General features: G+C 39.8%; 1 protein-coding gene and 1 long non-coding RNA gene across 4 annotated transcripts in view; one reads left to right on the top strand and one right to left on the bottom strand.

Annotated features, from left to right (window-relative positions):
* The window catches only part of zdhhc18b (zinc finger DHHC-type palmitoyltransferase 18b), a 16,447-nt gene extending 10,727 nt beyond the window's left edge, over positions 1-5,720 (top strand). Inside the window, exons 6-10 of one of the 3 annotated variants that reach the window (XM_043218439.1) lie at positions 122-224; positions 589-701; positions 791-899; positions 3,131-3,139; positions 3,383-5,720. In XM_043218439.1, coding sequence (XP_043074374.1) covers positions 122-224; positions 589-701; positions 791-899; positions 3,131-3,139; positions 3,383-3,718 — 670 coding nt within the window. In that variant the 3' untranslated portion in view covers positions 3,719-5,720. The remainder of the gene's footprint in view (positions 1-121; positions 225-588; positions 702-790; positions 900-3,130; positions 3,140-3,382) is intronic. The other 2 variants (XM_043218438.1, XM_043218437.1) reach the window with 2 other exon arrangements.
* LOC122324184 lies at positions 1,898-3,463 on the bottom strand. The gene is made up of 2 exons (XR_006247111.1): positions 3,326-3,463; positions 1,898-2,527 (listed from the first exon to the last, which is right to left on the bottom strand). It is a non-coding gene; the product is annotated as an uncharacterized LOC122324184 (long non-coding RNA).
* Positions 5,721-15,893: the final 10,173 nt, after the last annotated feature.

Here is a 15,893-nt window from a genome sequence, read left to right as displayed (position 1 = left end):
GTACCAAAGTCGAAATGATGCTGTTGATGAACTTCTGTTTAACCAAGGATATTCCTGTACTGTGTTATTAATATTCATTATATTAATGCGGATTCTGAAGTTTTTCCTTTACTTTCTTCACTGCTCTTGAGTTAGTGGTTTGCTTCTTTTCAGTTTGGTCCATTTTGGGCCTCTCAGGCTTCCATACGTACCTGGTGGCGGCAAATCTTACTACCAATGAGGATGTAAGTGTGTTCCTCTCATAACTTAATTGTATTAGATGCAAGAACTACTTCTGCACCATTTAAGATGATTATGTAGTTGAAATGTGTTTTTATTAATGTCATTAACAGCAGTGTTAAGTAATACAATTTAAACCTATACCAAAAAAAAAAAAAATTCAGGAAAAATAAGCTAATACAGAAACGTGCCGCAAACAAATGGCAAGTATTTGGTCATGACGTGTGTATTTGCATCATGTTTTCTTAAACTGCACTTGTAAAGTCGCACGGCCACCATAGGAAATACACAATTATTTTGTATTACTGACATTATTATGTAGACCTGACTGTTTCTCTGGTTGTATGTGTATCTTTGTGTCTGTTACAGATTAAAGGCTCGTGGTCAGGGAAAAGTGGAAACGAGGATGTTGGAAATCCTTACAGTTATAACAGCATTCTGAAAAACTGCTGCTCTGTGCTCTGTGGGCCCATGCCCCCCAGGTGAGACGTGTGTGGATGATTGTGTCCGAGGCCTCTGTTCATCAGCGTGTCTTTGTTGTAATCCTGTGCGTCCTCTCTTGTCTTGTCAGCTTGATCGACAGGCGAGGCTTTGTGCCCTCCGATGACTCCGTCCAGACCAGTCCCGTGGAAGTCGAGCTCCCGGCTGCTAAAAACGACATAAACATGGTAGGAAGAGCAGTGGCCTCAGGCCGACCTCCTCCTCCTCCACCCCCGGTCGTAACCCTACAGCAACCTGCCATCTCCATTCAGAGCCACTCGACAGCCTGACCTCCCGTGTCTGATCCAAAGCCAGCATGTTGTTCTCTTGCCGTTTGATGCATTTTGGCATCGGTCGCACCCTTCATTTAGATGTGAGACGGCGTTCGGCTCGCGGGGCTGTCTGATTTGTTAAGTTTTGAGGAGAGCCGTTACAGCTGTGGTCTCGTATATACGTACATACGTGTGTGTATATGGGATTTGTGTTGTTTGCTTCGGGTCGAAAGAATGTGCTCATTCTCTATGGTTTGGCTCAGCTGTAGGTCAGTGGCTGTACTTGCAGTGTTACATTGCACAACCGTGCATCATCTTTTAATAAGGAAATGAAACTTCTGGCTTCCTGTGACACTAGTTAGAATTCACAGTTTTGTGAGCAGGAAAGACGCTGTAGTTTCAGGTGATGTTTATTTTTGAAGCTCTCCGATGGTTCAAAGACTTGAGGTTACGACACACAGTGGTGCTCTCGAAAAACATCTGGGGATAAGTAGACACCGCTCACAAATGTTTATTTTTTTTATATTAATGTTTGTTTTTAGTGCACTCTGCGCATGTAACAACAGCTCAAGCCGTTTGTTTGTTTGTGTAATGCCGATTGTTGGGTTCAAGCAAACAAGCAACTTTTTTTATAAAAAAATTTTTGGTTTATGCTCAGATGTTCAATTTGTCACCAAAACAAAAGTGCCTCTTATCAGTGAACAAACTAAGCAACCGCTAACAGCTCTAAGTGTTTATGTACATTACTTTTAGTGAAGTCCAAAATAAAGCTATGGTAAATGACTTCTAAACTATGGAAAAAAAAAAAAATACAGGTAACGTTATTAAGGTGCTAAAGCATCTCTGCACAGTGTAGGGCTCAATACTCACATTGACGTGTCTGTGCATGTAATGTATTATTTCCCTATGGGATTTTGTGTGTTATGAATGCATGGGTTTAAATCCCTGTTTTTTTTTTTTTTTTTTTTTTTTTACAATTTAGTACTTTTTGAACGTATTTGTGCTTGTATATATTAAAAATGCATTTTAAATGTTAAATAAATATTTTTTCCAATCTAAACCACAGAATTCCTGTCCTGCATGCGTTTCTTTTCAGTATGTAGGTAGGAAGTTGCATGTTCTTGGTGCACATTAGTGTTGTTCCACTTACCGGTCTTAGAGCATTAACCCGTGTCCTCTGTGTGTGCATGTGTGTTTAGGAGAAAGATTGCCTGGATTTCGCCCTGTCTTGTGCCGGCTGATGGTTCAGTGGGCAGAAGTAGGGGATTGTGGGGAGGTTGGTAAGACTCAGGAAGGTGTTTGGGGTACACTGATAGATTCCTGTAGGTGGCGACGCCTTGGGCCTGCATGCTGCTGCCAGAGCTAATAGTGCTGATGTTTTACAGCATCGGCACTGCTCCTCCTCCTCCCATTCTGACCACTATTTCATGTTTTGTTTGTGTGTATGTGTTTTGGACTTTGGTTTAGTCAGTCTGGTTAAGCTGTATGCCATGGACCAGAATCTTAAAGGGAGATTCATCCAAACATTTTATGCCCTCATGTTGTTCGAAATCCTCCTGTGGATAAAAAAAAAAAAAGGGAGATGTTAAGCAGAATGTCCAAGCTCTTGTTTGGCATGTATACGGTCCTTGAGAGCAAGGGAAAAAAGTACATTATTCACATGTATTATTATTATTACAATATGCATCTTCGGTTTGTCATAATACTGTCATAATACTATTTTTGTTTTTCAAATTGGACGTAACGGAACATTCTGTTGCCCAGTAATGTAGTCAGATAAAGCTTGGAGAGGACCACTAATTTCTTCTTATCTTGATGAAATAATTCCTTTATTTTTACTTTATCAACTCACACAATCAAACCTAAAACTGCCCAATCTGGCAACCCCTCCTTTTTTGGTGAGACATCTACTTAGAGCAGCTTGAAGTACTTGCTAAACATCTTTAGTGTATGGGAGGTAAAAAAGATGTTTTAAACAACATGAGAGTGAGTACATGACCATATCATTTAGATTTTTCAGTGAAAAACCCTTTAAGAAAGTATGTCTAATCTGTTCTGATTTGACTCCTTACCTAGAAGTCTCACAATTTTGCTGCCGTTACTTTCTATTGTTCCCTCCTGGCAGAAATTACACGAGCACTTCACTATGACTCATTCAGTCATATTTAGTTCTACATATCAGAAGAAGAATCATCATCTGCATGAGTCATCAGTGACGCTGATATCTGATTGGCTGCGGCTTTACTGCTCAGCTATATAAGCTTTTCTTTTTTTAAACCACCTCAAAATATTTTGCTTCTCTTTCTAACAGTAATCTGCTTTCTCTTTTGTCTTTGCCACACCCATTCCCTTACCTCGGTTCATCACGTCCGTCATAACCCTCCGTCCATCTTTCCCGTCTTCCTCTATAGTGCACACAGGGAACCAAAGGTCTGCTGGAAACGGCCTCTCGATCTCCTCTCCTCACAAGCTCCTGTCCGCAGGCCAAACCTCAAGCCGTGCCGGCCGTCTTGGAGACTCTTCCAGAGATCGTCCCGTCACCTGCTCCGGAGCTGCCCAAGGCCGCTGGAGGACGCCAGTCGACCAACACACCTCACAAACATCACTCGCACCACAGGTCCAAGGCGAAACAAACCACTCATCACACCCACAAGACCTCCAACTCCTCCCCAAGACCCCATCACAGCCACAGTTCAAGACGGAAAGACTCCAAGAACAGAGACCCAAAATTCAGTTCTCTGCGCTGAGCAGTCGGTCCTGTGATGGAGCACATCAATACATTTCTCTGATTATTTGAATTTGTCTTCATGAGATTGATTGATTTAAAAAAAAAAAACAGGTATGATACTTGCAGAAAGATGTCCAGGTTTAGGAAACCGGTGGCTGTTATTCATCCGTAGAGGAATACCATCACCTCTGCAACCTGGAGAGCAAATATGAAGTAAGGACTTCCGTTAACAGATCGATGACTGGAAAACTCGGCAGTGTTTCAGTTTAAACAAGCACAAAGGTCTCAGAGTGAACTGCAGAGCAATTGTCAGTCTTAAGAGCGAGTTCCAAAATGAGCTTCATCAGAACAGCAATAATGGAACAAGAACACTGTCGTCCTCGATGTGGACATAAACTCTGGGATCCATTTCTCTGGCCTCTTTTAGGTCTCATTGGTCATGCTTCAGTAAGCAAAGGACCAATTGTCTTTATGCAAAAAATAAGAGCATGCCTGGAGACTATAGCTCACGATCATTCTTCACTCGTCATAGGGCTGCACGATTTATTCCAATCATTATCACGGTTTCTGCCCCTCTCGAATTTAAGCATTTGTAAAGTCTGCAACACTCTGCACATTTTTTTATTTATTTGTCATTTGATTAACCGTACATTTGTAATCAACACTCCACTAGTTGCCATATGTCAAGAGTTCAAAATCCCATTAACCCCATGTTTCCATTAACCAGTGTTAAGTGACTAAAAACATGATTTCACCTCTTGCGATAAGGATGTTGATAGGTTTATGTATATCGTAGCCACTGCACTGGTCGCTGTTTTCAGGAGGAGACACAGAGGAGTTATCTTCAGCTAAGCATCATAGATCCGAGCCTCTTCTGGGATGCTTCTGCAATACGATATAAACACGGTACTTGATTAAAGTGTCTGCGATCAGCTCCAGTGTCGGAGCCGTAATACGACAGAAACGTCTGCAGTGTAAGTAATGGGTTATTCAAGCATTAGAGGCAAGGAAAGCCCTTTATACTTCAGAACGGCCACATAGCACATCAAAGGATGATCATGTGACCTGTAAATGCAAAAAACTGTTGGAGCTTTGCGAAATGCTTTTTTTTTTTTGAGTTGCCTAAAAAGCCACCTCATATGAGCATGAACTTTTTTTGCGATGGGGGGAGTTTTTGAGAAACTGACATTTTTCATTTTGTTCAGTTTGCACAATTTGTAAGGTAATGGAAACACAGCTACTAGCTACTTTTTACACATTTTACCTACTTTTCATCGAAAATAATGCGCAACACTAATCTTCCCAACTTGGCAACCATTCACAACCACTTCTATGTTAAGTAAAAAGCGCTTTTGAGCTAAAAACAAGAATTTAGCAATCTGTTTTTATGTGATTGTGCTGTTTGCAGCAACTAAATCTGCGAGTTGACATTCTCTTTAATGAAGGTGCAATAATTCTAATGAAATGTAAAAAAAACAAGTTTGTTTTTGAGTGAAATGATCGCGATCAACCATTTCGCCATTATCATGCAGCCTCGATCATCATGATGTACAAGAATCTTCTCACCAGTAATTCATTATTTTCCCAAAGGACTTCAGCATGATTTTGTAACGTATTGTGTTTGAACATGGTATTAAGTGTGCACAAGTACCTGCTAATGTGAATGAGATGAAGTTCCCTGATCACAGTGTTGAAGCTCTAGTTGAAAAGTTCGGAGTGTTTCTCTCTAAACCTCTTCACACCGCAGTCCTGCCCCACTGCTGTCTATCAGTAATTAGTAAAGGAACAGTCTTAATGCACTAACTCTCGATGCAGCAATACTGTAATGTTTTAGTTCTTCATCGTTGGACTCGTGTGCTATGCGTGGACACTTAGTGTTCGAATGGGAATGTGGGTGTTGTATTGTTATCCAGGTTTCGACTTAATATGCAAACTGAATGTTATTTATGAATGCTGAAATCGATCCTCTGTTTCTTAAGACCTCTGCAGCATTTGCACAAATAAATACAAAGTACTAACAAGCAGGAGTTCTTCATGCATTCTGCTCCCTCGTGTGGTGAACATATTTCTAGTGTGCTTCTGGCTGCCAGAAAACGCGTGAAGGTTGGTATTTTGTTACCGTGCGAGAGGAAATGTCACTTGGTATTTCTGATGTACAGGACTGATGGATTTACAAATGTGCTAGAGCTATGAAGTAGAATACTTGGCTGCTGCATACTAACCCTTGTGAAAAAGAAGTGCACTTCGGCAGACTTTTAAAAGGAAGTATTATATACTAAATACAGACCAAACGTCATGGCTGCATTAAACTGAAATGTATTATAGTTTTTTACCCATATAGAGTACATCTTAGTATGTAACTTCATAATTCTGTTGTCTTTGAAATATTGTGTAATTATACATTTGTAATGAATTTGCAATATGGGACATTTAAAAGTAATTAACATTAGAGTTAATGTAATTTTAAATAACACTACAGCTCACACTACAGGCAATTAGGAGAGACTGGGGACGGTTGCAACACTTGCATTTACTTGAGTTTCTCAGAGACAATTTTTTGCGGAAAGGCAAAATTTTAATACATTAAACCCACACTGCTGTAATATACTTACGTGTGAAAATGTGTGTACAATTGAAGCTTGAACAGACAAACATCAAACGTTGCAACATTCATTAAAACGTATGTAACAGAGGTCACCCCTTCAGATAAACATCACTGAATCCGGTTCGTGTGGATAAATCCCCAAGATTTACTGATGGCTTCACAAAAGGTGGACACTCAAGTTTATCCAGCAAGAGTTGAGCATCAAACCATGCCAAACACGAAAAATCACAAACCCATCAAATGAATTTCTAAAAAGGAAAGAAGACCTTGTGATTCACACAATTCATTAACTGTAAATAACACTTAAAACCTAGCTCAACTCTACATCAACAAAGACATATAGTGTCCTCCTTGGAATAAGCAATGGGGGAGACAAACAAAATACAAAAAAGAAACTAGTCTGTCCAAAAGGCCGTTCCAAATTAATCTGGCCTATTACCAGTTTAAATAACCGGGCGGACTAAAAAAAGAAAACAAAAACAAACATTCAAACCAAAAAAAGAGCAACAAGTGGGCTCCGTAGAGCTCAAACACATAATACAATGCCTTTATTTAAAGTTAACAGCCATCTATTAAAACATAAAATAACTCCTACCCTTTTAATGGTATATACAGACCCCTTGCCCATAAGCCGTAAGTTGCCCTGTACATCAGCCCCCGGTACCAACTCCACATATGGCCATCAGCACACCTCTAAGCTCAACTCGATGTACCTGTCGTACTGGGCCATCCTGATTCACTGGGAACCCCCCCACTCCTTAGGCTGTTGTACAAGGTAGAGTCCCACATATCCTGAATCTTATTACGACCTTTCACTGCACGATTACGGGTATAAACTAGAGCTCCCTTCTCAATACCTGTATCCGTAACTTTAGACTCACAAATCTGATCTCTAAGTTGCTTTCTAGATTCCAACCGCCACCTCACATAATCATAAGACTCCTTCAATAACTCCTGATACTCTTTCACCCATTCTTCTCTCTTCTTCCTCCCCTGCCTCAACACCCAACAAAAAAAAATCAATAGGTAAACGAGGCTCTCATCCAAACATCAAATAATACCAGTTGACTGATGAACTGTTGTATTATGCGAGTAAACTAGCTGGGAAAGGAACCGTGGCCAATATCTCTTTTGGTCAGCAGATAGAATGCGCAGTAGATCATGTAGTGAACGGTTAAACCGTTCACATTGACCATTACTTTGTGGATGGTATGGTGCCGTGCGACTTTTCTGTACATTATAAAAGGTTACAGAGTTGCTTTATCAGACTACTCTCAAAACTTCTCCCCTGATCTGAATGAATCCTATTAGGTGGACCAAACAAATTAAACCAAAGTTTCACCAGTACCTCTGCTACTGTACTCGTTCATTGGTCCTTTGTAGGGATAGCTTGAGTATACTTAGAGAAAACATCTGTTAATATAAATACATTTTCTCTACCAATCCGAAGCTGGCTCCAGCACAGTAAAATCTATCGCCACTACCTCATGTGGACGACTAGCCTGAATGCTACTAATAAAAGGCTTAACCTTAGGTTGAACGGCCTTAGCCAGAATGCACCTTCCACACTCCCGACACCACTTGGTGTCCATGGTTGTCATGGAGACAAGCACATTCCGCTGCAAACACTGAGGCATAATAAACAACTGAAGGATCTCCTTACCTCCGTCTGGAGCAGCATTTATGTAAGGAGCATCCTTACAGCAATACAATACAGCATCCTTTTCCTTAAGCCTCTCCCCCTAACAAACAAGCTCTTTAGTACCTACCCCAAAGTCAACTCGATCCTTCAGGCCTGGAAATTTATCTTGCTTCCAATAAACCAAAAAAGGCCCAATAACTGCATCCTGTTTCTGCAGTAATGCCAGATCTACCCCTGAAAAAGTAACGATAGACTGTACACAGTAAGGTAGACCCTCCACAATACTTCCACCCTTGGCTTCTGCTAACTGCAGTTCTATATACTGACGGGACAATGCGTCTGCATTCCCATTACGAGACCCTGGGCGGTACCTCAAAGTCAAATTAAATGCAGTCAAAGGTGGGCATCCCCCACCTCTGCTCCACTGCAACAAGTTTGGCTGTATCCAAATATCGTAAGGGATTATTGTCAGTATACACTGTGCAACCCAACAAATATTCCCTGAACTTTTCTGAGACTGCCCACGTAGGAGCTTCATAGAGCTGTACTTCTGCATATTTAGTACCCTACTAACAAAAGCAACTGGATGCAACGTGCCCTCATTCTCTTGTGACAACACTGCTCCCAGGCCTGTATGGCTAGCATCTATTTCTAAAACAAACGGCTTCTGGAAGTCAGCATATGCCAAAACTGGAGCTGAAATCAGAGCTTGTTTTAAATGGAAAAAAGAAACCACCACATTCTGCATTCCAAAGATGAAGCAAGAAGCTTTCATGGGGTCTTGCCTCTTTTTCCTGCTACATTTATTTGTGCCACCACCCGATGCAGTGGTGCTGCCATCTATGCAAAACCTGCAATAAACCTACGGTAATAACTAGCAAACCCAAGAAACGATCTTAACTCTGCCAAATTACCTGGAGTTCTCCAGTCTCGTACTGCTGCCACCTTATCTGGGTCTGTAGTAACCCCTTCTGTTGAAACAACATGTCTGAGATACCGAACCTGGCTCTGGGGAGAAAAAAAAAAAAAAAGAGACAGTTTAACCTTCACTTAGACATTTTAACCTTTTGAAGACGGGAAAACATCTCCAACCTTTCTAAAGTTGTTGAACAGAAGAAGAGAAGACAATTAAATCATCCAAGTACAACAAAACTGATTGGTATCAACAGTCTCTAAACATGCGCTCCATGAGGCGCTGAAAAAAGCCATCCAAAGATTCTTCAATGCGAGGCAGGGGAAAAGCATCTTTTCTAGTTTTTTAATTTAACTGCCGATAATCCACACACAAAGTCCACCATCCTTTTTTGTACTAATACAATCTGAGACAAATAGGGGCTAATACTTTCCCTAATTATTTAATATGGGCTCTCACTACCTCATATTGGGAAGGGGGAATACGACGATACTTTCGACTCATGAGATTCCTCTTTTGGATATCAGATTAGTACACCCAACATCCAGATCTCATCTAAACCCTCAAAAGATGGAAAATTTATACCCTCTTCCCCCACATGCTCAACTTGCTGAGTAGTAACATAATCCATGTGTTTTTATTACCATTAAACTTCGCAGATGCATTAGCTTGTGGGTCCTGTTCAGCAACTACCTTAGCCACACAAACAGTTGCTATAACCCTGCGTGGAGTCAACCAAACGTTGGAATAACTGACATTGGTATAACTTTATATAAATGATTTGATCAAAGATCAGAACCTAGATTTGCACTGTTTGACAGAAACCTGACTAAAACCAGATGAACTCATTACTTTAAATGAATCTACCCCCCAAAATTACTGCTATAAAAATGAGCCACGTTTAAAAGGTAAAGGGGGAGGTGTTGCTACAATTTATAACAATGTTCTCTGTACTTATCAGAGGGTAGGATTTAAGTTTTAAATTTAAAGTTTGCACTTATCAGAGGGTAGGATTTAAGTTTTAAATTTAAAGTTTTGGTGCTACATATGAGCACATGATTTATCTATAGAATCATGTGCTAGTGATAAACCCTGTCATGTTTGTACTGGCTACTGTATACAGGCCACAGCACAGATTTCATTAAAGAATTTGCTGATTTTCTAACTGAGTTAGTACTGGCCGCAGATAAAAAGTCTTAATTGTTGGCGATTCACACTCTTGACCTAATACTGTCAAATGGAATTGATATTAATATATTTTGAAATTCTGCAGCAAAGTGATGATATTTCAGATCACTATCTAGTCTTGTGTGAACTCTGTATAGCTAAACCTGTAAATTCTGCACCTTATTACAAGTATGGTAGAACCATCACTTCCACCACAAAAGAAAGCTTTCTACGTAATCTTCTTGACTTATCTCAATTGATTAGCACATCCAATATGGCGCAAAAACTTAATGATATAACAGAAACTATGCACTCTCTTTTTTCTAGTACTTTAGATACAGTTGCAGATGAAAGAAAACAATCTGACTGCATGACTGAATGAAAACACTCGCACCCTAAAGAGAGCAGCCTGGAAAATGGAGCGCAGGTGGAGAAAAACAAAATTAGAAGTAAATTCGTATTGCCGGGGGGAGAGAATCCTGTCATACAGAAAAGCATTTAAAAACTGCTAGATCTGATTATTTTTCATCTCTTTTAGAAGAAAACAAACAACCCCCAGTATTTATTCAATACAGTGACTAAATTAACAAAAAATAAAACGTCAACAGGTGCTAACATTCCCCAAGAGTATAGCAATAATGACTTCATGAATTTCTTTACTTCTAAGATTGATACCATCAGAGATAAAATTGTAACTATGCAGCCGTCAGCTACAGTTTCACATCAGTTAGTGAACTATAGATCCCCTGAGGAAAAATTATACTCATTCTCTATTATAGGAGAAGACTTGTACAAACTTGTTAAATCAACTAAACCAGCAACATGTTAGACCCTATTCCATCTAAACTATTAAAAGATTTGCTTCCAGAAGTCATAGATCCTATTTTGAACATTATTAATTCATCATTGTCATTAGGATATGTTCCCAAAACATTCAAGCTGGCTGTAGTTAAGCTTCTTATTAAGAAACCACATCTTGATCCCAAACACTTAGTAAATTACAGACCAATCTCTAATCTCCCTTTTGTGTCAAAGATAATAGTAAAGGTAGTATCCTCACAACTATATTCATTTTTAGAAAAAAATGGTATCTGCGAGGATTTCCAGGATTTAGACCAATACCATAGTACTGAGACTGCTCTCATTAGAGTTACTAATGACCTTACTAATGACCTGCTTCTATCATCGGATTACATCTTAGCGCAGCAATACTAATCGATCACAACATTTTCTTTGATAGACTAGAAAACTATGTTGACATTAGAGGAAGCACCTTAGCATGGTTTAAAATCATATCTATCTGACCGCTATCAGTTTGTAGCAGTAAATGAGGAGGTATCATATCACTCACAAGTGAAATACGAAGTTCCTCAAGGCTCAGGTGCTAGGACCGTTACTTTTCAACCTATACATGCTACCTCTGGGAGACATTATCAGGAGACATGGTGTTACCTTTAACTGCTATGCTGATGATATTCAGCTCTATATTTCAGCGCAGCCTGGTGATACACAACAAATTGAGAATCTAACAGAATGCATAGTCAATATGAAAAACTGGATGATGAGTAACTTCTTAAAAAAACTGAGGTGCTAATAATTCGGCCTAAAACCCCCACATGTAATGTTCTAGAACACAGTCTAACACTTTATGGCTGCTCTGTTAATTCTTCATCATCAGTTAGGAACCTAGGTGTGCTGTTTGACAGATCCTCGGGCGGCAGATCCTTTTCCCATCTAGCACCTAAACTCAATCAATCAATCATTTTTATTTATATAGCGCTTTTAACAACACAGGTTGCATCAAAGCACTGTACAGTATAATGTAGAAGAGTACAATGACAGGGATGTATAATGACGTGACCAATTTCTTATTAAATGCAGAGACGGTCTCTGGAATCAACTCAACGTTAAATCACTAGAAGTTAAGTGTCCCCAACCAAGCAAGACAGAGGCGACAGCGGCAAGGAAACAAAACCCCATGCATACAGAATGGAGAAAAAAAAACCTTGGGAGAAACCAGACTCAGTTGGGGTCAGTTCTCCTCTGACCGGACGCCCAGCACTTAACTTCCAGTTCAATTTTAAACACAACTGTGTCAGGTAGTGTAAATTGTCAGATAGTGTAAATGTAAACTCTCCCTAACTCTGCTCGGAAAGCAGACACACTCTGCCAGTTTAAATCTAGATTCAAGACACACCTTTTTAACCTAGCCTACACAACACACCAACACACTTTTATTATTCAATTTCATTAAAGGATTTTTAGGCTGCATTGATTAGATCAGCTGGAACCGAGAACACTACTCATAAAACACAATGTATTTGTTACATCGTAAAAAGAATGGCATCTACGCTAATATTGGTCTTGTTTCTTAATCTGTTTTGCAGTTTGTATCCAGACTAGATGGTGGATCAGCACCCAGAGATTATGTTCATCAGGAGACCAGAACACCTAGATGCGCTCCGTGGACAGATCACCAGATCCTGATGCGCACACACACATACACACACAGTCATTTACACTATCTGACACAGCTGCGTTTAAAATTGAACTGGAGGTTAAGTGCTGGGCGACCAGTCAGAGGAGAACTGGCCAAAGCTGAGTCTGGTTTCTCCCAAGGTTTTTTTTTCTCCATTCTGTATGGATGGGGTTTTGGTTCCTTGCCGCTGTCGCCTCTGTCTTGCTTTGTTGGGGACACTTCTAGTGATTGAAAATTTGCAGAAGCCTTAGCTTGTGGGTCCTGTTCAGCAACTACCTTAGCCACACAAACAGTTGCAATAACCCTGCGTGGCATTGGTTACCGTTACATAAGCAACTCCCCTCTCAAATGAGATAAAATCTGGAGATACCAACAACTCTTCAGGCAAACTGCCTTCTTCAAAATCTAATGGTTCAACTAAAAATATTAATTGTTCTTGTGAGGGAACCTTAGGACAGGTAACAGGTATGAATGTTAAAACACCTGCGGTCACACATACTGGGCCCCCCACCGTGTACTTTTACCTTATAGGTTTCTGATGAATTTAACATAGCTTCCTCAACTTGACAATGTCTCAAGGCTTGCCTCCATCCTGGGGCTAAATCCTGCACAGAAGGAATAGCAAACAAACTAGGTCCATGCTGTTGGAACAACTCCTAAAAAAACCCTTTAAGTGACATTCATGCCCAATACACCAATGGTTTTAATTTTTTAACTGCATTTGAAGATCCCTAGGATCTCTCACTACCAGAATGCCCATAGATGGCATACAATTACCAAGAACTGTAATATCCAGTTCCAGATAAGACCATTAAATAAGACCATTCTAGACCATTTCCTGCTCGAAGATTCAACCATGAGCAATCCTACAATGGAATGTTATCAAGATGAGCAAAATATTTATTATAACAGCTCTCAGTTATAGTAGTAACCACTGAACCTGTATCCAATAATGATGAAACTACTACATCCTCAAACTTTACTTCTATAACTGGACAATTGTTCACCAGAGTAGATGTCATGCCTGCATTAGAGTCTGATGATACCCCTACCAGTGTGTGGCTCTGCACACCGGTGGGTTCTAGTTTTCCGATTGAATTACAGGCTCCTTTTCTAATTGTGCAGGTCTAGGACAATGTGTCCCAGCTGATCACATCAAAAACATCTCACGTTCTGCCTTTTTCTTACTTCTAAAAGTCAGAAGTGAAGTAGGAACATTAGCTCCAATACTCAAAGCCTTCACCAAGGAGTCCAAACTGTGCTTCAATAAGAGCTCCAAGTTCTGAATATTCTGACTTATTAACCTGTTTGGACTCACTATACACCTTAACTTGAGCCTCATTAGAAAGATACAAGGGGTCTTTTTGTGTGTAACAGATTGTCCTTCACATTGTGCCATCCACTGGACAGCTTCCCTACGTACATCACGAATTGTCCAATTAGCATGCGAACGTACTTTATCTCTTAATCTCACGGCCTCTAACCCCATCACAAAACTGGTCATGGAGATCTCTTTGAGATTTAGCATGAACCAATTCATTTGATTTTACAATTTGATCCATTAACATCATTAAAGCATGAGAGTAGTCCAACAGAGACTCTCCTTGTTGTTTACGACGTTGCAGTGAAATATGAGAATGTGAACACCCATAAATTTCTCTTAACACTCTAAATACACCATGTACACATTCTTTTTCTTCCCTTGGAAGATATTTCACCTCTATTCGAGCAGCACCCTCCAGATGGTTTCATACCACAATGCTTTTTCTTTCTTAGCTGTTTTTGTTTGAATATGGATCTGAACCAGTTCAATCCATTCTTCTATGGTAAGAGAATCTGACCTATGCAAACTCTCTGGTACCATCTCAGTTTGTTGAAAGAACACCACTTGTCCCCTCTCCACATCAATTGCAGCTGAACTCCCATTGTCCATGCTACTACTCGAAGGCCCAGATGGGGCAATTGGTGACTAAAGTTCTTGTGAATGCTGCTCCACATCCATGGTGCTTCCAACAGCTCCTTCCAAAGACATGGCACCAGAACTCGTCTACCGTACCAACCAACAGACCAATGTTCCTCTTGTAAACCAAAAAAATAAAACAATGTTCCCCCACTCACAATTCTATTTTTCCACCAATAATCATGGGGAAGTTTTTATGTATTAATTGTTCGTGACTATGCCAATTTGTAACAGAGGTCACCCCTTCAGATAAACATCACTGAATCTGATAAGTAAGATTTATTGACAGATTCACAAAGGTTTTGAATCACAAGGAGGCAGCAAGTTTATCCAGCAAGAGTTGAGCATCAAACCATGCCAAACACGAAAAATTTATTTGGCCTACTACCAGTTTAAATACCCGGCGAACTAAAAAACAAACCCAAACATTCAAACTAAAAAACAAACAAACAAACAAACAAAAAAAAAAACCCAAAGTAAACCGAGAGCAACAAATGGACTCCATTTGTAACACATAATACAACGCCTTTATTTAAAGTTAAACAACCATCCGCTATTAAACCATGAAATACGTCCTACCCTTGTATGGAATCCAAAACGGCATATACAGATCCCTCGCCCATGAGCCGTAAGTTTCGTAGACCTGAAACGCAGAATGCCTTCATTCTTGCTAAAACACACCACATTTGAAAACACTCAATCTCAAATCGAGTCATACCCGTCTCCTGGACCCGAAGAGATCCACCTGCGAACCACGCGCAAACAAACAGGCGAAGTATCAGTCGCTTTCCGCCGGCCGGAAACAAACACCTGCCGTTCTCGTTCCTACCATTGATTTGTTTTTTTCTACCTAGCTAACCACACCCCCTTCATTCGTAATTTCACTCCTCAGACGTCACCTGCCACACGTAATAATAAAAACATATAACGTCACATCGTCACTTTATTTGTGAACGTACAAAATGTAAATTGGTTAAATTGTTACATACAAGTAACAACCACGTTTTGGTTAATTAGGTCTACAAAACATTTGATCAACAAAATGTGAACAGAATGAAAAAATGTACTTCTGTGAACACCTTAACTGTGTGTGTGTGTGTCAGTGAGAAGTTAAGGGAAAAGAAAAAAGCACTACATTGAGACCTAGTTTTAAAGTATGTACTTAAAAAGGAGGGAAACCTGGATATTGAAAGGGTTATTAATTAATCCATGAAATTATAACTGTATAATGTTAACAAGGTGGTACATCAATTTTGTGACGTCCCTATTGTTACCCGTGGTGAAACTTGTTTTGCTAGCTACACTTGATAGCTATGCCTGCTAGAAGCTAAAAAAAAACACAGATTGAAATTATACGAATGTACAATGCTTCACAAAAAAACATTTAGACAGTATGAGAAATATTCTTAACATTAAGAAAAACTTTAC

Source organism: Puntigrus tetrazona, chromosome 19 (assembly GCF_018831695.1).
Source record: "Puntigrus tetrazona isolate hp1 chromosome 19, ASM1883169v1, whole genome shotgun sequence".
In the NCBI taxonomy this organism is placed as follows: Eukaryota; Metazoa; Chordata; class Actinopteri; order Cypriniformes; family Cyprinidae; genus Puntigrus; species Puntigrus tetrazona.
The sequence above is the reverse complement of the archived record's forward strand: the minus strand, read 5'-3'. Positions and strand labels throughout refer to the sequence as shown.